Genomic DNA, 16,925 nt, shown 5'->3' with positions numbered 1-16,925 from the left:
TGCCTGTAATCCCAGCTACTGGGGAGGCTGAGGCAGGAGAATTGCTTGAACCCAGGCGGCAGAGGGTGCAGTGAGCCAAGATCGTGCCACTGCACTTCAGCCTGGGAGACAGAGTGAGACGCCATCTCAATTTAAAAAAAAAGATTAGGATTTCTGATTTCTTTAAAAATGGGAGGATATGGCAGGGCCACTTGGCAGCAAGCCAGTGACATAGAGGGTGGTGCAGTGCTTCATCTGTACTTCAGAGCACCAGAGCCCCCACAAGGCCTGGCCACGTCAACATGAGTTTGGCAAACTGCTGTACAAGTGAAAGATGTGGGCTGGGGAGTTGGACGGCCTGTGTGGAGTCCTGGCTCTGGCACCGACTAGCGGCAACACCTTGAGCCAATCACTTACCCATGCCAAAGTTGCTCTGTCTGTAAAATCAGAACCCTTCAGAGGATTCTTGGAAGGGCTGAATGAGGTAAGACTCGTGATGTGTTTAGCAGGGCGTGTGTTCAGCACCTGGTAGCTGTGAACTGATGGAGCCTGGAAGGGAGAGGGCAGGTGCAGGGCAGACCACGCAGGAGGCTTCTCGTCACCAATGAACATTTATTGAGTGTCCACATGTGCACAGCTTTGAACTTGGCGATCACAGAACGCACTGGGGGAGGGAAGGGGGGAGGGAAGGAAGGGATCAAGTGTGTGTAGGGGGGTCCCCCTGGGTTCATAAGAAAGGTAGTCCCTGCTGGAGCCGCCAGTCGCGTCTCTGCAGAGAGGAGTCATAGCAGGGGTGGGAGTTAAAGCCAGGCACCACGGTGGCAGTGGGGTGCAATCACTGGGGAAACATGCGGATTCTGGGAAGTGTCCCTCCTGTTCCTGGCTCCAGCCAGGCGAGATGGCACGAGGGGGACAGGAATCAGATGCTCAGGTGTCAAAGCACGGATAAGGACAGGCAAAATAAATAACCCCCCAACCCCCATCGTCACTCTGCTGCAACACGACACAAAGGTTTAAAGATCTGGGCCCAAGGACTCCTGGGTCCCTTCAAGCAAGCTCTGGTGGAAGGAGGTTTCCCCACCCCCCACCAGGCCTGTCTGCCCCAGGTTGCCCTAGAATGGGGACAGTTCAGACCCTGGGTCACTGAAGTTGATAGGAAGAACTGCGATGTCAATGGCCTAAGCCTGCTGTCTGCCCAAGGGAGCCAAGGGCAAGAGCCAAAGGGCCAATTTAAAGGACGTGGACCTGGGGAGCCAGAGGAGGCACCACAGCCGAGGGGAGCCCACGCCCTGGCCGGCAGGGCACATGGGCTGAGGCAGTCTGCTCCTGCCAGCCCTGTCCTACCCTGGAGCCTCCCTCCCGCAGGGGAGCCAGACATCGGGCACAATGACACCTAGTGCCCCCTCCCTGGGGGCTGCTCCAACCTTCCCCGGCCTGGCGGGGACAACCACGTTGATTTCCAAGCCGATCCCTGCCCCCATGGGGGCCTGAGGGGCGGAACGCAGTTCCTTACACTTGAGGGTGGGCACCATGCCCTTGCCCTCAGAAAAGCCAGAAAGCTGGGGTGTTTTAGGGGGGAAGTCTGGGGAGGGGGGGGCCAGTTTGGGGGCTTCAGGGAAGATGCCTCCTCCCTCCTTCCCTCGCTGCCCAACCCCGGGTCTGTCCCCGGTGGACACCCCTCAGGGCTCTGATAGGCACTGCTCCAAGGCGGCCATGCGATAGTGGCTGGCCGTCTCCTCACCCGCCTGCAGCCTCATGGCCTCCCGGCACAGCCGGTTGGCCCGCGCCAACTCCACCAGGACACCCTGATAGGCGGCCACCATCTCGGGCTTGACAGAGTTGGGGCTGACACTGCCTAGCAGCTGGAGCAGCTCCTGGGGCCAGCGGGAGCGCAGGGCAGCAGGGGCCAGCCAGGGCAGCAGCGGCACACAGCCGGTGAAGGCCTGCATGCCCAGGAACCAGAGCTCCTGCAGGTCAGCCCAGATGCCCTCATACTCAGGGGACAGGGCTAGCACTGCCTGGTCTGAGCCCGGGGTGGCCCGCGCCACGTGGGACTGCGATAGGAAGAGGATGGCAGCTGCGAAGAACCCTCGGGATGCTGGTGTTCCCTGAAGAGCTGCAAGGTACAGAGGGAGCGGGGTGTGAATCGGACAGGCCAGCTGCTGTGCCAGACCCTTCCCTAGCCCTCTGTGTAGACACATACATGAGCCAGGGCACAGCCTGGAATCAGACTGCCTGCGTTCAAACCCTGCCTTAGATGCTCACTGTGCGACCTTGGGTAATTAACCTTTCTGGGTCTCTTGTAACATGGGCCAATAGTGCTCGTCTTAGAAATTTGTTGTGAGAATTAAATGTGATCATGTTGGTACACTCAACCACCAAGACCTCTACTGGCACAGGAGGTGGGGGTGAGCCACAGGGTCAGATGGGAGAGAGAGCCCCTCAGGGATCTGGACACAGAGCTCAGACTCAGGTTAAGGGGGTTGCACCAGTTTGATCCTTGGGCCAGAAGAGGGCGCCATAGAGGAACATGAGCAAGTGACCCTGCTTTGCTTACGGGCTGTTCAGGGGGTGACCCTCACACTGCAGGTGCTCTCAGCCTAACCTGGTGGTATCTGAGGGTGAGCCAGAACTGGGACCATGAAATTAGGGGCTGTGGAGAGGCAGGCTGGGACTGAGAGTGCAGAGTGGGCTCCTGGTGTATAGGGATGTGCGCCCCTTCCCATGGCTGGGTACCCTGCTGGGATCCCCACCAAAGGAACACAGAGGCAGTGGAGGGTATGGGCACGTTACACCCTGTTCCCAGGCATCTGCTCAGCTCCTCCAACCTGACAGATGGGGCACAGGGAACAGGCAGGGACAGAGGGACCCAAGCAGACACCCACGGCCAAAGTGGGAGACACAGAGGGCTGTCGGGGGCTGGAGGGGATGTCCCTCCCCCTGCAAACAGCCAGAGTGAGGCAGAGCTAGGGAGAAGGTGTGCATAGAAGGACACCAAGTGCTGACGCCTGTCACTGACGGGGGTGAGGTGCCGAGCAGAGCAGAGAAAAACATCAATGGAAGGAAGTCAGGTTTCTGACTCAAGGCCTGGGTGGGGGCGGCTCCACCTTAAAAACACTGGATTCAGATTCCTCTGGCTGCCAGGGATTCCAGGTGCCTATGCCTGTGCCTGTGAGCAGGTCTGTACTTAACACCCACCAGACCTTGCCTTAAAAGTCTTCAGAAGAAAGAGAATGTTAGCATTTTGGGAAGAACGGTGGGGGTGGGGGATGGAGATATACTGCAAAGATTTCCTCTTGCTTAGAGAATTCTGCAAAACCATCTTCTGAAAATGATGACTTTTGCCCCAAACACAGGAGGTCCACCCAGGTATTCCATTAGGACTGGATCCCCAGTTCTTACCTGGAGAGGTGCTAAGGAGCCGGGCCATGAGAAGCCCCAGGGTGGCCACGTTAGCAGCCAGAAGCAGCCTTCCCTGTTGCTGCACTAGTGCCGGTAGCGATGTCATCAGGGTGTTCATAAGAGATGTGAAGCAGGCATCACGCCTGGAAAAGAAAGCGGGGAAGGATGGAGGTAGGTGGGGGTCTAGTACAGCCAAATCAAGCCCTTGGCAAGAAATTAGGCAGCAGGGTGAAGAATTAACTTTGGGCCCCAAACATAGCATCTGGGGGGCAGAGATTGGAGCAGGCAGACATGCTGAGATAGTACCTGGGGGTTCTAGATATGCCGAATCCTTGTGTGGGGCTGGCTATGCCTACTCTGAGACCCCCATTCTAGCACTAACAAATCCATGGGCATGGGGGGCAAAGTAGGAGACTGAGAACTGAGGCAATTGGGCAGCCCCCTTTGCCTCCTCCGGCCTCCTCCCCCACCTCTCCCGAGCCCCTCACTTGATCAGCCCCGGTGCGGTGACCACGAGGTTGAGGAAGATGTGGCAGCAGGTCTGCAGGCCAATCTCCACGCTGTCGGGCAGCACTGAGGTGTCGTGGCCAGGGGATGTGAGCTCCCACTGCTGCAGGAAATACTTGCACAGAAGCGAGGGGGCACCTTCCTTGATCAGGATCTCCCGGGGCCCATCTTCGACGGTCAGGTGGCACCAGCCAGGCAGGAGGAGCCTGGGGATGTGGAAGGGACAGATGTGTGTGGGGTTAGGAGAGGTAAAGGCACATAGATTCCCTTTTTAGGGCACCTTGCCTAAGAGAAATGGAAGTAGGGGAGAAAGACACATCCTCGCAGGTACCACAGAAAATGCACAAGCTTCAGAGTCGCACAACCCAGGACCGAACTTGGGCTCTGCCACAAAGTGTGACTGTGGGCAAGTGACTTGAATCTCTATGAGCCTCAGTTTCCTAATCTTTCATATGTGAACGAGACTTCTGTTAGATTTACCACGTGGACCAAATGAGATCATTTTGGTAAAGGGTATAGCAAAATACCTGGCTCGTAGTAGGTGCTCAATAAGTATAAGTTCTCTTTTAACTGAGAAATCTGGGGTTGGCAAGTGACACCTGGCAGCCGAGGAGTCCTGTGGGAACAAGCCCCCCAAAACAGAAATAACCCTAAGGGAAATCTCATGGCCCAATCAGGAAGCCTGGCACAACTCAGCTTGTGGGGAGGGGTGTCCTTGTATTACGCTTTTCTGTAGAATGATCTAGCTGGACAGACTGTAACTACAGACTCACCGGAGAGCGTCTCCTGGCCAGGTGGGCCCTGGGGTGGTGGGGGAGATGGCCAGGTTGGCCACCTGCTGGGAAAGGTCATTGGCCTCCTCGGCCTCCTCGTAGAGGGTCTTGGCATAGCGGACGAGGAAGGGCAGCAGCTGGCACACCTCCTTACGCAAGGATGAGGTCTCCTCGGCCAGCCAGGCACCCAGGATCCGCACCGAGGCAAACACAAAGGGCTCCTTCTGCTTCTCTGACCCCACCTGTTGCCACAGGACCCCCTTGAGATGGAGCAGGACCAGAGACCCTCCCTGCCTTGCCAGAGGCCAGCCAGCTAGAAATAATACAATTGGAAGGGAATTCTGGCCTGTGAGCCTTTCAAAGGCAGGCCCCAACCCTTATTCTGTCCCATGAACCCAGCACCTAGCATGTGGTAGGGACACACACGAGGGCCTGGCACAGAGTGAGCCAGGCCCTCCATGCATATCTGCTGAGTGAACTGGGCCTGAGTGAATTGAGTGACATGCCCCTGTACTCACTGAGGCTCCAGTCACATCTCCCTATCTTCCTACCTCTGAAGTGTCTCAAGGCTAGAAGGAAATTCACAGGTCAAAAGCTAAGTTAAACGCCCTTTACAGCAGCTCTGACGTACGGCGGGAGGGCAGGTTCCTGGCTACTGTGTAACTGCTCCCAATGGTGGGAATGAGGGGATGCTCTCTTTTGGGCTAAGTCAGAAAAAAGACATGAGCTTAGTGTGGTGCATGGAGTATATGGCTGGTGAGCTCGGTGGCTGGAGCAGGCCATTGAAGATACCAGAGTCATGAGTGAATCCCTGTGGGACAGGACAGCTGGCCTCTCAGGCAGGGAGGTAGGAGGGGACGCAGGGGAGGCAGGCGAACCGATCTAGCCGGACCTCTGCAGAGGCCAGGAACCAAGCAGCCCTGCTTCTCTTCCCTGCACCACTAGAAGTCCGGGTGTGTGCGTGTACAGAACAATGCTACGGAGTGAGCAGAACAGACTGCTTCAATCTTGTGTGCATGTGTTGGGGAGAGGTGTGTGGCGTGTAGTGTGTGTGTATCGGGGGGAGCGTTTGAGTGGGAGGTTACTGTGTTGTGTGTGTGTGTGTGTGTGTGTGTGTGTACTGTGATGTGAGTGCACATATGGTGTGTGGTATGGTGCTTGTGTAGAGGGAGGGAGAGAGGGAGGTTGGGCCGCACGCTACTCCCTGGAGTGCTGGCTACAGGATCAGCTTGTGTGGACATGCAGCTTCGCTGTCTCCCCATTATTCTCCTCCCCCTTGCCTCCCAGCTCCAGCACTGGCTCCCCCCATACTGGGCCCCCTCTGTGGGTCACTGCACCCTCACCTGCAGCAGGTAGTGGATAACAGCCCCTATGGCCTCCTTCATGACGCTCACGAGCTGCACCTTCTGTGGCTCCTTAAGCAGTGACTGCTCACAGCGAGTGCATTCCTGGATCCCCAACTCCATGAGGGCATAGCAGGCGGTCACCACATCCTCTTTCACCTCCGTGCCCGTCTCCTCCAGTGCCAGCCGCACTTCCACGCACGCCAGATTCACCAGCAGGGCCAGGAACTTGCTCCCGGAGCTGCCCGCCGGGATCCAGTCGGAGCCGCAGGCGTGTGCCAGGCGGGCTGCCAACTTCAGTGCAGGGTTGCGCTGCCAGGAGCTTAGCTTGCTTCCCAGGATGCGTGCCAGCCCGGCCTGCAGATCCCGGTAGCATTCAGGGGGCACGGTCGTCGGGGGCAAAAAGAGGGGCAGCAGCTGGCAGAGCTCAAACTTGCTGGCATCCTCAGCTTTCTGGAAATCCTCACTGAGGCCCCGCAACACGGCCAGCAGATCGGGCTCCGCCTCCTTCCAGCACTGTGTCTCGGCAGCAGCCAGCAGCCCCACCAGGAGTGCCAGGGCCTGGTCAAAGCCATAGCCATGCCCCAGGTATGCCTGGCACAGGGCAGACACGGTGCCACCAGCAATGAGGTGCCGAGGCCCTCTGGGGGTGCCTGCTACAGCCGTCAGGCACTGGTAGGTGTCATCAATCATGGAGCGGCGGGCAGCATCGTCCGGGTCCCCCCGGGCTGTGAGGAAGGTGCTAAGAATGGGAATCTTGTTCAGGACTTGGGGATGGGCGGCCAGTTCGGGGTCACTGCAGAAGCAGGCCAGCAGGGCCACGCCCAAAGCCCGCAGAACATGGTCAGGGCAGCCATCCGGCGCCTCCTTCGTGGTCAGGAGACGATTGGGGAAGGTGAAGCCGACAGCATCGAAGATCCGCCGCCGAGTTTTGGCATCTATGTCACCTGCTTTGACTGCCTTGGTCACCTACAGGGGATATGTGCTATCATCAGGATAAAAGGAAGAAGTGGCAAAGACGGTCCCTCCCCTGCACCCCGGGGCACTGAGGACTAACAGGATGAGGTTATGCAACAGGACTCATCTGGAGTCATTTCATCCAGCTCCTTCTTTCTCCTTTGAGGCAGATAAATATGACCTCTGGGATTCCTCTCATCTGTGACTGTCCCATGAAGTGAGGTCTAGTCTTCCTCAACCATTCATTTGAGCATTTCAACACCTGGCCAGTTGAGAAGTTCTTCCTGATGTCTAAATGCCCACAACCTGGGATGGAAGGGGCTTAGAACTCAGTGTTTAAGATACCCCAAGGATTTAGGGTCCTTCCTTAATTGCTCCCTCCAGAGAAGTCCCTGATCCATTTCTGCCACCTTCTCCGGGGAAATGGCTCCTGTGTCTCGCCGTTCCGCCTGTCAAAACATTTCCCCTTACATTTCACCTAAACACCTCCTCTGCTGCAGTGTGAGCCCTTGACTCCAGAGCCTTCTCCTTGTTGCCATGGCAAACAAGCAGCGGCTGTACTCCCTCCTCCCTTCACCCCCCACACACAACCCCCCCTTCCTAGCACTGCAGCTTCTGCTCTGCTGTCCCCAGCTTGGGTTCCTCCAAAAAGGCTAAGCCCCGAACTAGCTCCCATTCCTTAACCTACCTACTGCCATCCTGGCCATCCCCTAGGACCCCTCCCCAGACACTTCCAGCCCTGCTACTCTCTCCAGGCCCGGAACAACCATCCCCAGCCCTCAAGTACTCTGCACTAGTTACTACCTGCTGCTGTTACCCTATGAGTCAGCTCCCATCTGCTCTGGGATGCTCCAGAAAACAGACCCAGGCAGCCTCCTCCAAGGCCCCTAGTGCCACAGCCCTATTCAGTCCCATTCTCCCCTTTGCCCCCATTCTCAGGGGGAGCAAGAAAGAGCACAAAGGTAGGGGTCTTGGGCCTTTTTGGTGCCTCCAGGGTTGCTAGCACTACCTACATATCCTTGGGGACTCACTGACCCCATTCCTTGGGGGCCCAACCACCCAGCCCTTCCCACCTCCCAATTTTCAGCCAGCTCCTTACTAGCAGCAGGGCTGCAAACTGCTCGCTGTCATTCTTGGCCTCACGGAGGGCTCCCAGGTAGCGCTCCAGGGTGGGGTTTCGGCCCTCTGCCTGGTTCAGAGCTGGCTCGCAATCCGAGGCCATGATGCCCGCCTTGCCCAACTGTGAACACAAGAGGGACTGAGCATCCCTCTGCAGAGGAGGGACGGGGGTGGGGTGGGGGTGAGAGTGGAGGATGGAGGGAGGGAGGGATTAGCACAGAGGGAGGGGAGGAGAGGATCTGGAGGGATGGGCTCCTCAGGACTGACCTCCCCTGGGGAAGCCCCTTGAAGGGGCTGGATCTGCAAACCCTTAGGGATAAAGAAGGGACCCTGGTCCAAGGTCACCTCCAGAAAGCGGGAAAGAAGGACCATGCATGCTGCTGCTCAGCTGGACAGCTCTCCTCACCAGTCTCCTGGGGGTGGGCGGGGGCTGGCCCCACTGCTCAGCTGTCCCCCTGGCACCAGAGGCTGGGTTTTATCTCCCTCCACAGGGACACAGAGGGAGTGAGTGGTGAGGACAGACAGGGAGGAATGGAGACATACATGGTTGAAGTTCGATTATCCGGACTCAGGCTGACATGGGAGAAAAGGATACCCTAGGCTTCCTTTCCCCTCCCTTCTTCAGAGGCAGAGATACGCTTCAGAAGTGAGAATACAAGGTGTTCACCAGGCAAGGCTTGGAGGCCCCTCTGGGGACCCCACCCCTCCAGCCAGGGCTCTCAGTCGCCCCCGCAGGCTCCTTGCCTCCTCTCCTTTCCCTCCCTCGGGTAGAGGCTGCAGCAGCAGCGGCAGCAGCGGCAGCAGCAGAATTAACCCCTTGCGCTCCCTCTTCTCGCCCTCCCCGTCCCGCTACCAGCCTGTGGATGCCGGCAGGGGCTGGAGAAGCAAGAGGGGGTCCCGGATAGTTCCCAGGACAACGGAGAATCCAAAAGCCGGATAATCGAAGCGGGGCTGCTGAGATGGGGAGATGAGAAAGGGAGCAGGGTTCCTGGCGGTCACCACCTGTCCCGCCGCAGCCAGGTCACAACACGACATTGATGAAGTCACGACAGGGCGGCGATGAGATCACACTTCACGATGGCGCGGTGATGTCACGGAGAGATCACGTCAAAATCACGACATGGGAGACAGCCCCCAAAGATGACAGGGCAAATTAAAAAAAAAAAGAGATATATATTGAAAAGGGCTGTGACAAAATGGAGTCTCGACAGAGCACGATGGTGTCGCGATATGGCGCGATGGAGTCGCGATAGGGTCCCCGGGGTGTGTCGGCATCGATCAGCGCCGGCTCGGAGAGGCCCCGGCTGGGATGCAGAGGAGGGCCCGAAGGGGGCTGAGCTCACCAGGCTGCGGCCCCGAGCGGCGAAGTCTTCTCCCAGCGCGATGCTCCAGGAGCCTCGGGCCGCTGCTCACGCCGCGTTGCCCACTCCTGGCTCCAGGCTGCTGCAGCTCCACCCCCACCCCCGCACTGCTCTCGACCAATCCGCGGCTGCTTCACTCCGCGTTCTGGCCAATGGCAAGTCAGGGCGCTAAGCCGTAGGGGGTGCCGCCGTTGCCGCCATCTTGCTTGTGGGTATTGCCCGAGTCTGGGGCCTGGGGCTCGCGCGAAGGAGGCAAGGTGCAGACTGCCTCTGGAAAGCGGGCGGCGAGAGACTGGGGGCCCCGATTCCTTCGCTTGTGCGTAGTTTTACCCGCCCAGCACTGCCCCTCCTCCCCTTGGGCTCGCGGCCGGCATTGCGCTTCCCGGGGGAGGGGCGGGAGGGCTTGGTTAGCATGGAGAGTGTGTTTCCGGGTCGGTCCCGGGGAGGTGGGAGGAGGCGGCGTTTCCGGCCGCCGTCGCTGTCCAGGGAGGCTGAGGCGAGAGGTAGCTGTCCGGGTGGGGAGCCCGCACTGCCTTCTTCCTCTTCCTCCTCCTCCGGGTGAGGGGAGCGAAGGTTGGGGTTCCCCGAGCCCATGGACCAGGAGGAGGCGGAGGCCACCGAGAGCCGGGGCCGCGCAATGTGGCCCTGAGCCCCGGTAGGTGGCCGGGGGCGGCTGGCTGCCAGGCCGAGGACCATGGGCTCAGGGGAGGGGCAAGCGGGACGGGCGATGCCAGCGGGTGCGCTGGCCGGATGTTGGGTCCGGAGGTGGCGCCCCTGGCTCGGCCAGGGCAGCCAGCTGCTTCTGGCCTTGTAGGTGCGCAGCTTGGGTCCCAGGCTGAACCCCGCCTCTCTCGGGCCCGGGCCTAGTCATGCAGCTCCCTCTATCCCCTGACAGCCAGGCAGCCAGCCAGGGTTCGGGACGCTGCCGTCCTTCTTCCACCTTCGACCTCTGCAGCCTAGCCTTTAGTTGCTGTCTCTGATGTTTGGTCTCCCCACAGAGATAGAAAGTTGATACAGAATAAAGAGGGGACGGGGTTGAGCACGATGTGTCCATTATAATGGGAAACCTGCCTCATCCAGGATTTTGAAAATTATGCCCTACAGAGGGTCCTGTAGTGGCTGCAGTGAGCACAAAGGTGAAATGGAAGTCAAAATTGATAACCTCTGGCGGGATTCCAGGAACGCTTTGGCTTCTGGTCTCATAGTGGTTGTGTCCAACTGACAGTAGTTGCAGTTAGTGAAGAACATCAGCTGACTCTCCTTGTGCTTTCTTCTGTGATTAACAGACTGAAAACTAGGAACAAATTGGAAAGACGACCTCCCAGAACAATCTGTTCATTTTTCCAGCTATTTGGAAAACAATGTCTGCAAATATAAGCAAAGCTATTCATGGCAGCCTGTGCTGTAACTTTCCCAAATATCTGAGACTTTTTAAAAAAGAGCTTTATTCTCGATTACTCATACCAACTGAATAGGCTGTTTCAGACGTGCTCCGTCGTTGTTCAAACATATCTTATCGCTGTGTACATAAATGGAGTTCCACGTATGTAGTTGACAGACTGAACTATGATACGTCCCCCATCAACCTGAAGTATTAAGTAAACATTACCCCCTGCTCTGTCTGAACAGCTGCTGCAACAGAGAGTGCTTTTATTTTGGGTGTACTTGTAACGCCCTAAATGCCAGAACTATTGTGAGCTTTTCTAGATTTTCATTTGTCAAGTATTGTGGGGGTGTGTGTTCTCTCCCTGGGTGGTTACCCTTTGATTCAATAACAAACAATTTGGATCTTGGTGACGTGTTGTTGTTCTTGCCTTTGGTCAGCAAGCCTTTAACTGGACCCTAGCAGTGATTTGTGCTCTTAGGCAATTACAGGTTTCAGAGGAATGACTGGTTAGGAGTTCAAATGAAATTAACTCTGCCTTTCTCTTATGCAGGATTTGTTAGACTTTGCACTTCTAATCAGCTTGTTAGTCCAATGGTGTTTATTACTCCATTTTTCAAAAGCTATTCATTTCTTTTCTGCTTCTCCCACCTACCTGTCAGGCTATTGATGACAGCTGTTGAGTCACCTTGAGTTTTAAATCCTTTTGTGGTAGGCAGAAATGTGTTGGGTAAGGTTCATACACACACATACACACACACATGCATACTCACTCGTTCCGTCTTGGGAAACTGGAGAAGTTGCTGGATGTACTTTCTAACTTAGGCTCCATTTCATAATCTCTTGAACATGTCTCTGGCCCACACACCTCCTTTCTGCCCCTTGCTCCCTGAAATACAACTACAAAACAACTAGAAATAGGAATGGATGGAAGTGAATGAGAACGATGAAGTCCTTCAGATGCGTGTGGTTCTGCGAAAGCCTTTTCTTGGGTGGGCTGCACCTTAGTTTTGCAGCTGTGTGTATGTCTGTGTCTGGTTCCTCGTATTAGTCAGCATTGGTATCCAGCCTAGGCAGTGCTGATGATCTCCTTGTATACTGGCCATGGATAGGAATTAGGGGTTGCCAGCCTGTCATTTGCTGGATGTAAATGACAGGTACATAGTTGGACAGAAGTTTTTGAATTGCTTCTTCAGAACTCAGTCAACCCTCATAATGTTGCCAGTGTTTACATACTAATTTAGACAATATAGCAAAGCTTTATAAGAGGGAAGAAATTTATGGTAAATGAGTTTTTCTGCTGGAAGAGACCTAAATCATCCAGCCCCTAGATTCTGGTGTAGCCAGCATAGTGCCTGACATAAATATTTGTTGAATGCAGGGATTGGGGTGGATAGCATTGAGGTGTAAATTGAATAGATTTTGATGATAATAGTGGTGGGCGGGGACAGTAGCAGACTGGAGAGTGCATGCCCTGTCTAAAGACATTTGCGTTCAGAAATTTTAAAAATACTGGGCCAGACATACCCTCAGGTTCCTTTACCTCTGAGGGTGCAACCTCTTCTCCTCAAAAGTAAGAAAGTGTGTTTGGTCAAAGTCACAAAGCTGTTAGTAACAGAACTGCAACTAAAACTCAGATCTTCTTGTCTGTGGGCTGTTGCTCTTTCCATTCTACCACATAGGTGATTTACTGTTAGATTAAAAAAAAAAGGAATATAAAGTTTCAATTTTCAGTGGATTCATTTCACATCCCTTGCTGTGTTGTTATCGTGCTAATTATAGACTACCTCAAAGCCCAAGTTTAAAATGTATAGGCAGGGTTGAGCCGTTAAAGACAAACTTGAAAGTTTTCTTTCCCCTAATCTGTCACATTCTCTAGCATTCCACATTTCCAGGAGTTAATTATTAATTACTTGGCATGTAATTTCTTCTCTTTCTGTCCTTCTAGTGTACTGGTTCTGCCTGTCTGGAAGGCCATGGAGAAGCGGCTGGGAGTCAAGCCAAATCCTGCTTCCTGGATTTTATCAGGATGTTATTGGCAGACATCTGCGAAGTGGTTGAGAAGCCTGTACCTGTTTTATACTTGCTTTTGCTTCAGTGTTCTGTGGTTGTCAACAGGTACCATCTTCTTTATAGATTTAATTTTTTTTTTTAAGAAAAGAGCACTTTGTGTGAGTCCCTCAGTTCATTTTAAGGACTATTAGGAGGCAGAAAAGCAATCTGCTAATTGACGGAAATGGTCATCCTTTTGGTGAATACTCAGTCTGTTGGGTTTATTTATTTGTTTTGTTTTGGAACCAGAATTTAAACTGGATTCTTTTTCATAAGGGAGAATTGGCACAACCATTTTAAGACTTGATAAAAGTTTATTAAAAATAAAAAGGTTTCAAAGTTGGACAGATCTGGGCCCTGGAACTGGATATTTCCATGTAATGACTGTAAAACCTTGAGCAAATTACCTGTTATCTTTGAGGAAGGGTCATATCTACCTCATAGTTTGATTTGAGGGATAGTATAATTAAAGCACGTAGCACAGCACTCAGCATGGGTGCTTAGTCTTGCTATTGCCCAGGCTGGTCTTGAACTTCCTTTCCTTTCCTAAAGGAATCTACACTTATGGGAAAAATGCGTTCCTTACTTTTTCCATAGAAAGGGGCTATGTTGATAGATTTCATAGACTATGCTTTCCTCCTAGAGGTTATTTCACGAGGGTAAAGCCTCTTGCGAGGAATCAGTGCCAAGAACACTAAATTTCAAAGGAGAAAGCTCCTTCCTTCCTTCCTTCCTTCCTTCCTTCCTTCCTTCCTTCCTTCCTTCCTTCCTTCCTTCCTTCCTTCTTTTGTTGATATTATTGCTTTCATAGTATGAGTGTGAGAAAACAGCAATTTGAGAAAGATTTCTGAGTATGCTGCCATTATGGCCAGTGACCAAAAACCTTCTGCTGTAGTGACCACCGTCTGGGATAACTAGCCTTTTCCCCTTATAATTACAAAGATTTCTGTTGCTTTCCTAAGGGAGTTGGTGGTCATGATTTTGAAACCGTAGTAATTATTGTATTTAGCAATTTCAGGAACATTAGCTTTGGGGTTTTTGTTGTCTTGCAGTGGTGGTTGATGATTACATAATTATAGCAGTGGAAGTTGCACTTGACAGAAAGCTGATTTACATTTTTTTTTTTTTTTTTTAACCCCAGATGATGCTTTGCTGGGACAGCTGACTATTTCAGGTCAACGTTTTATATAAGAGCGATAGAATTAAATAAGGAATTGATTTAGCACCATCAGAGTAGGGAAAAAATCACTTTTTTAAAAAAAAGAGATGGCTTCTTGTTGCCCAGGCTGGAGTACAATGGTGTGACCATAGCTGCCTGCAGCCTCAAACTCCTGGGCTCAAGCTATCCTCTTGCCTCAGCCTCCAGGCATGAGCTAGTATGCCTGGCAAATTTATTTTTATTTTTATTTTTGAGACAGTGTCACTCCATCACCTAGGCTGGAGTGCAGTGGCATAATCTCAGCTCACTGCAAACTCTGCCTCCCGGGTTCAGGCAATTCTCCTGCCTCAGCCTCCTGAGTAGCTGGAATTACAGGCATACACCACCACACCCGGCTAATTTTTATATTTTATACTTTTTATATTTTAGTAGAGATAGAGTTTGCCACGTTGGCCATGCTGGTCTCAAACTCCTGACCTCAAGTGATCTGCATGCCTCAGCTTCCCAAAGTGCTGAGATTACAGGCATGAGCCACTGCACCCATCTGCCTGGCTAATTTTTACATTTTTTTTAGAGATGGGGTCTTGCTATTTTGCCCAGGTTGGTCTCAAGCTCCTGGCTTCAGTCAATCCTCCAACCTTGGCCTACTGAATAGCTGGGATTGCAGGCACCAACCACCATGCCTGGTGTAAATTTACATTTTTTGAAGCACACCTACCACATACCAGACTCCTAATTATAAACATTACATACCTTATCTCATTTAATCTTCATGATAACCCTAAAACAGATAGTTTTCTTCTCATTTTATAGATAAGGAAATTGAGGCCTAGAGAGGCAAAATGACTTGACCAAGGTTACATAGCAAGAACATGATGGAGCTAGGATTCTAAACCCAGCTTTGTCCACTGTAGAGCTCATACTTTCTCTTCTGGTACTCTGCCTTCCGACCACAGGTGATGTTTTGGAGGACCAAAGGCATTTTTTTTTTTTTTTGAAACGGAGTCTTACTCTGCTGCCAGGCTGGAGTACAGTGGCGCTATCTCTGCTCACTGCAACCTCCACTTCCCGGGTTCAAGTGATTCTCCTGCGTCGGCCTCCCGAGTAGCTGGGACTACAGGTGCCCGCCACCACACCCAGCTAACTTTTGTATCTTTAGTAGAGACGGGGTTTCACCATGTTGGCCAGGATGGTCTCCATCTTTTGACCTCATGATCTGCCCGCCTCAGCCTTCCAAAGTGCTGGGATTACAGGCATGAGCCACCACACCCAGCAGCAATTTTTTTTTTTTTTTTACCCAGTACCATGGTAAGCAGCTTGTTATTTGAGAGATTCAAAGTACAGAGGATGAAGAAGCAATTCCAAGTCTTTCTGTGCTTTCCAATCTAGCACTTGCTTAAACACAGCATTGTAGGCTCATTGTACAAGTCTTTAGTAACCTTGAGCTTGGTGCTTAAAAGCAGCACCCTAATTAAGTATAGAAGTGCAAAAGTGGTGGTGTTAGGAGTAGTTCTGGGGGGGATTAGGTTATGCCAGATCTATTTTAGAAAAATTTGGAGCTTTTACCATGGAAATTAAAAGATCAAGAGCCATGTATGTTCAAATGTATGTTCAAATTGAGGGAACATGCAAGCAACATGTGACAGACATATTTGTTATATACTTTGATTTAATTGGAGCTCCTTCCCATTTTTTTTTAAAGGAATATCCTAATAGAAAAAATAAATAGGGCTGGGCGTGTTGGCTCATGCCTGTAATCCCAGCACCTTGGGAGGCTGAGGTGGGTGGATCACCTGAGGTTAGGAGTTCAAGACCAGCCTGACCAACATGGTGAAACCCTGTCTCTACTAAAAATACAAAAAATTAGCCAGGCTTGATGGTGTGCACATGTAATCCCAGCTACTCAGGAGGCTGAGGCAGGAGAATTGCTAGAACCCAGGAGGTGGAGGTTGCAATGAGCCATAACCGCACCACAGCACTCCAGCCTGGCCAACAGAGCAAGACTCCATCTAAAAAAAAAAAAGAAAAAATAAAAGGCATAAACAGAGTGCCATAAATAAGAAATTAAAATGAGCGTATTTAAAATGTTCATTCTCATTACCAATCAAAACTACAGATTAAAATGAAATATCCTTTTAAATCTGTCATATTGATGAAGATTAAAGTAAAAATACCTAGTGCTGCCAAGGGGTGATGTGGTTGTCCTCATATAGTGCTGACGAGTTTGAACAGAGAACTTCTTGGCATAAATATCAAGAGCCCTAAAAGAAATTCATATTTTTGACTCAATTCTTCATTTAAGAATTTATCTGAAGGATACATTTAGATAGTTGTGAATGAGAGCGCTCATCAACACTCATTTATTCTGTGCTGCAAAATATTGCTAAAACCTGCTTGATTATAGAAGAGTGGTGGAATCTTTGCATCTCCACATGGTGGGATATTATCGAGTCTTAAAATTCATATTTTAAAAGAAAAGCTGGTGTGGTGGCACACGTCTCTAGTCCCAGCTACTCAGGGGGCCAAGATGGGAGGATTGCTTCAGCCTAAGAGTTTGAGACCAGTCGGCAACATAGTGAGGCCCTGTCTCTTTAGAATTAAAAAATGTTGGCCGGGCGCGGTGGCTCAAGCCTGTAATCCCAGCACTTTGGGAGGCCAAGACGGGCGGATCACGAGGTCAGGAGATCGAGACCATCCTGGCTAACACGGTGAAACCCCGTCTCTACTAAAAAAAAAATACAAAAAACTAGCCGGGCGATGTGGCGGACGCCTGTAGTCCCAGCTACTCGGGAGGCTGAGGCAGGAGAATGGCGTGAACCCGGGAGGCGGATCTTGCAGTGAGCTGAGATCCGGCCACTGCACTCCAGCCCGGGCGACAGAGCAAGACTC

At 52.4% G+C, this 16,925-nt stretch overlaps 2 protein-coding genes across 4 annotated transcripts in view; one reads left to right on the top strand and one right to left on the bottom strand.

Annotated features, from left to right (window-relative positions):
- Positions 1 to 571: 571 nt before the first annotated feature.
- On the bottom strand, positions 572 to 9,861 carry NCDN (neurochondrin). 3 transcript variants are annotated; one of them, XM_025383887.1, is made up of 8 exons: positions 9,424 to 9,861; positions 9,083 to 9,150; positions 8,061 to 8,201; positions 6,005 to 6,973; positions 4,662 to 4,903; positions 3,870 to 4,094; positions 3,382 to 3,524; positions 572 to 2,095 (listed from the first exon to the last, which is right to left on the bottom strand). In XM_025383887.1, the coding sequence occupies exons 2-8, from the start codon at positions 9,113 to 9,115 to the stop codon at positions 1,659 to 1,661; spliced, it is 2,190 nt and encodes a 729-aa protein (XP_025239672.1). In that variant the 5' UTR covers positions 9,116 to 9,150; positions 9,424 to 9,861; the 3' UTR covers positions 572 to 1,658. The 3 variants fall into 3 exon arrangements, with proteins under 3 accessions (XP_025239672.1, XP_025239677.1, XP_025239663.1); XM_025383892.1 differs by lacking the exon at positions 9,083 to 9,150; XM_025383878.1 differs by lacking the exons at positions 9,083 to 9,150; positions 9,424 to 9,861 and adding an exon at positions 8,348 to 8,487.
- Positions 9,862 to 9,875: 14 nt separating this feature from the next.
- Positions 9,876 to 16,925, top strand: part of KIAA0319L (KIAA0319 like) — a 127,863-nt gene continuing 120,813 nt past the window's right edge. Inside the window, exons 1-2 of the mRNA XM_025386666.1 lie at positions 9,876 to 10,096; positions 12,774 to 12,943. Of these exons, the coding sequence (XP_025242451.1) occupies positions 12,802 to 12,943 (142 nt within the window). The 5' untranslated portion in view covers positions 9,876 to 10,096; positions 12,774 to 12,801. The remainder of the gene's footprint in view (positions 10,097 to 12,773; positions 12,944 to 16,925) is intronic.

Source organism: Theropithecus gelada, chromosome 1 (genome assembly GCF_003255815.1).
Source record: "Theropithecus gelada isolate Dixy chromosome 1, Tgel_1.0, whole genome shotgun sequence".
Taxonomy (NCBI): Eukaryota; Metazoa; Chordata; class Mammalia; order Primates; family Cercopithecidae; genus Theropithecus; species Theropithecus gelada.
The sequence above is the reverse complement of the archived record's forward strand: the minus strand, read 5'-3'. Positions and strand labels throughout refer to the sequence as shown.

Excerpts from the sequence above, each read along its gene's own strand:
- NCDN (XM_025383878.1), bottom strand. The coding sequence starts at position 8,452 with ATGGTCCTTCTTTCCCGCTTTCTGGAGGTGACCTTGGACCAGGGTCCC. Across the intron at positions 6,974-8,060 it reads AGTTTGCAGCCCTGCTGCTA|GTGACCAAGGCAGTCAAAGC; the intron begins GTAAGGAGCTGG and ends TATCCCCTGTAG. Across the intron at positions 2,096-3,381 it reads GCTCCTTAGCACCTCTCCAG|CTCTTCAGGGAACACCAGCA; the intron begins GTAAGAACTGGG and ends TGTACCTTGCAG.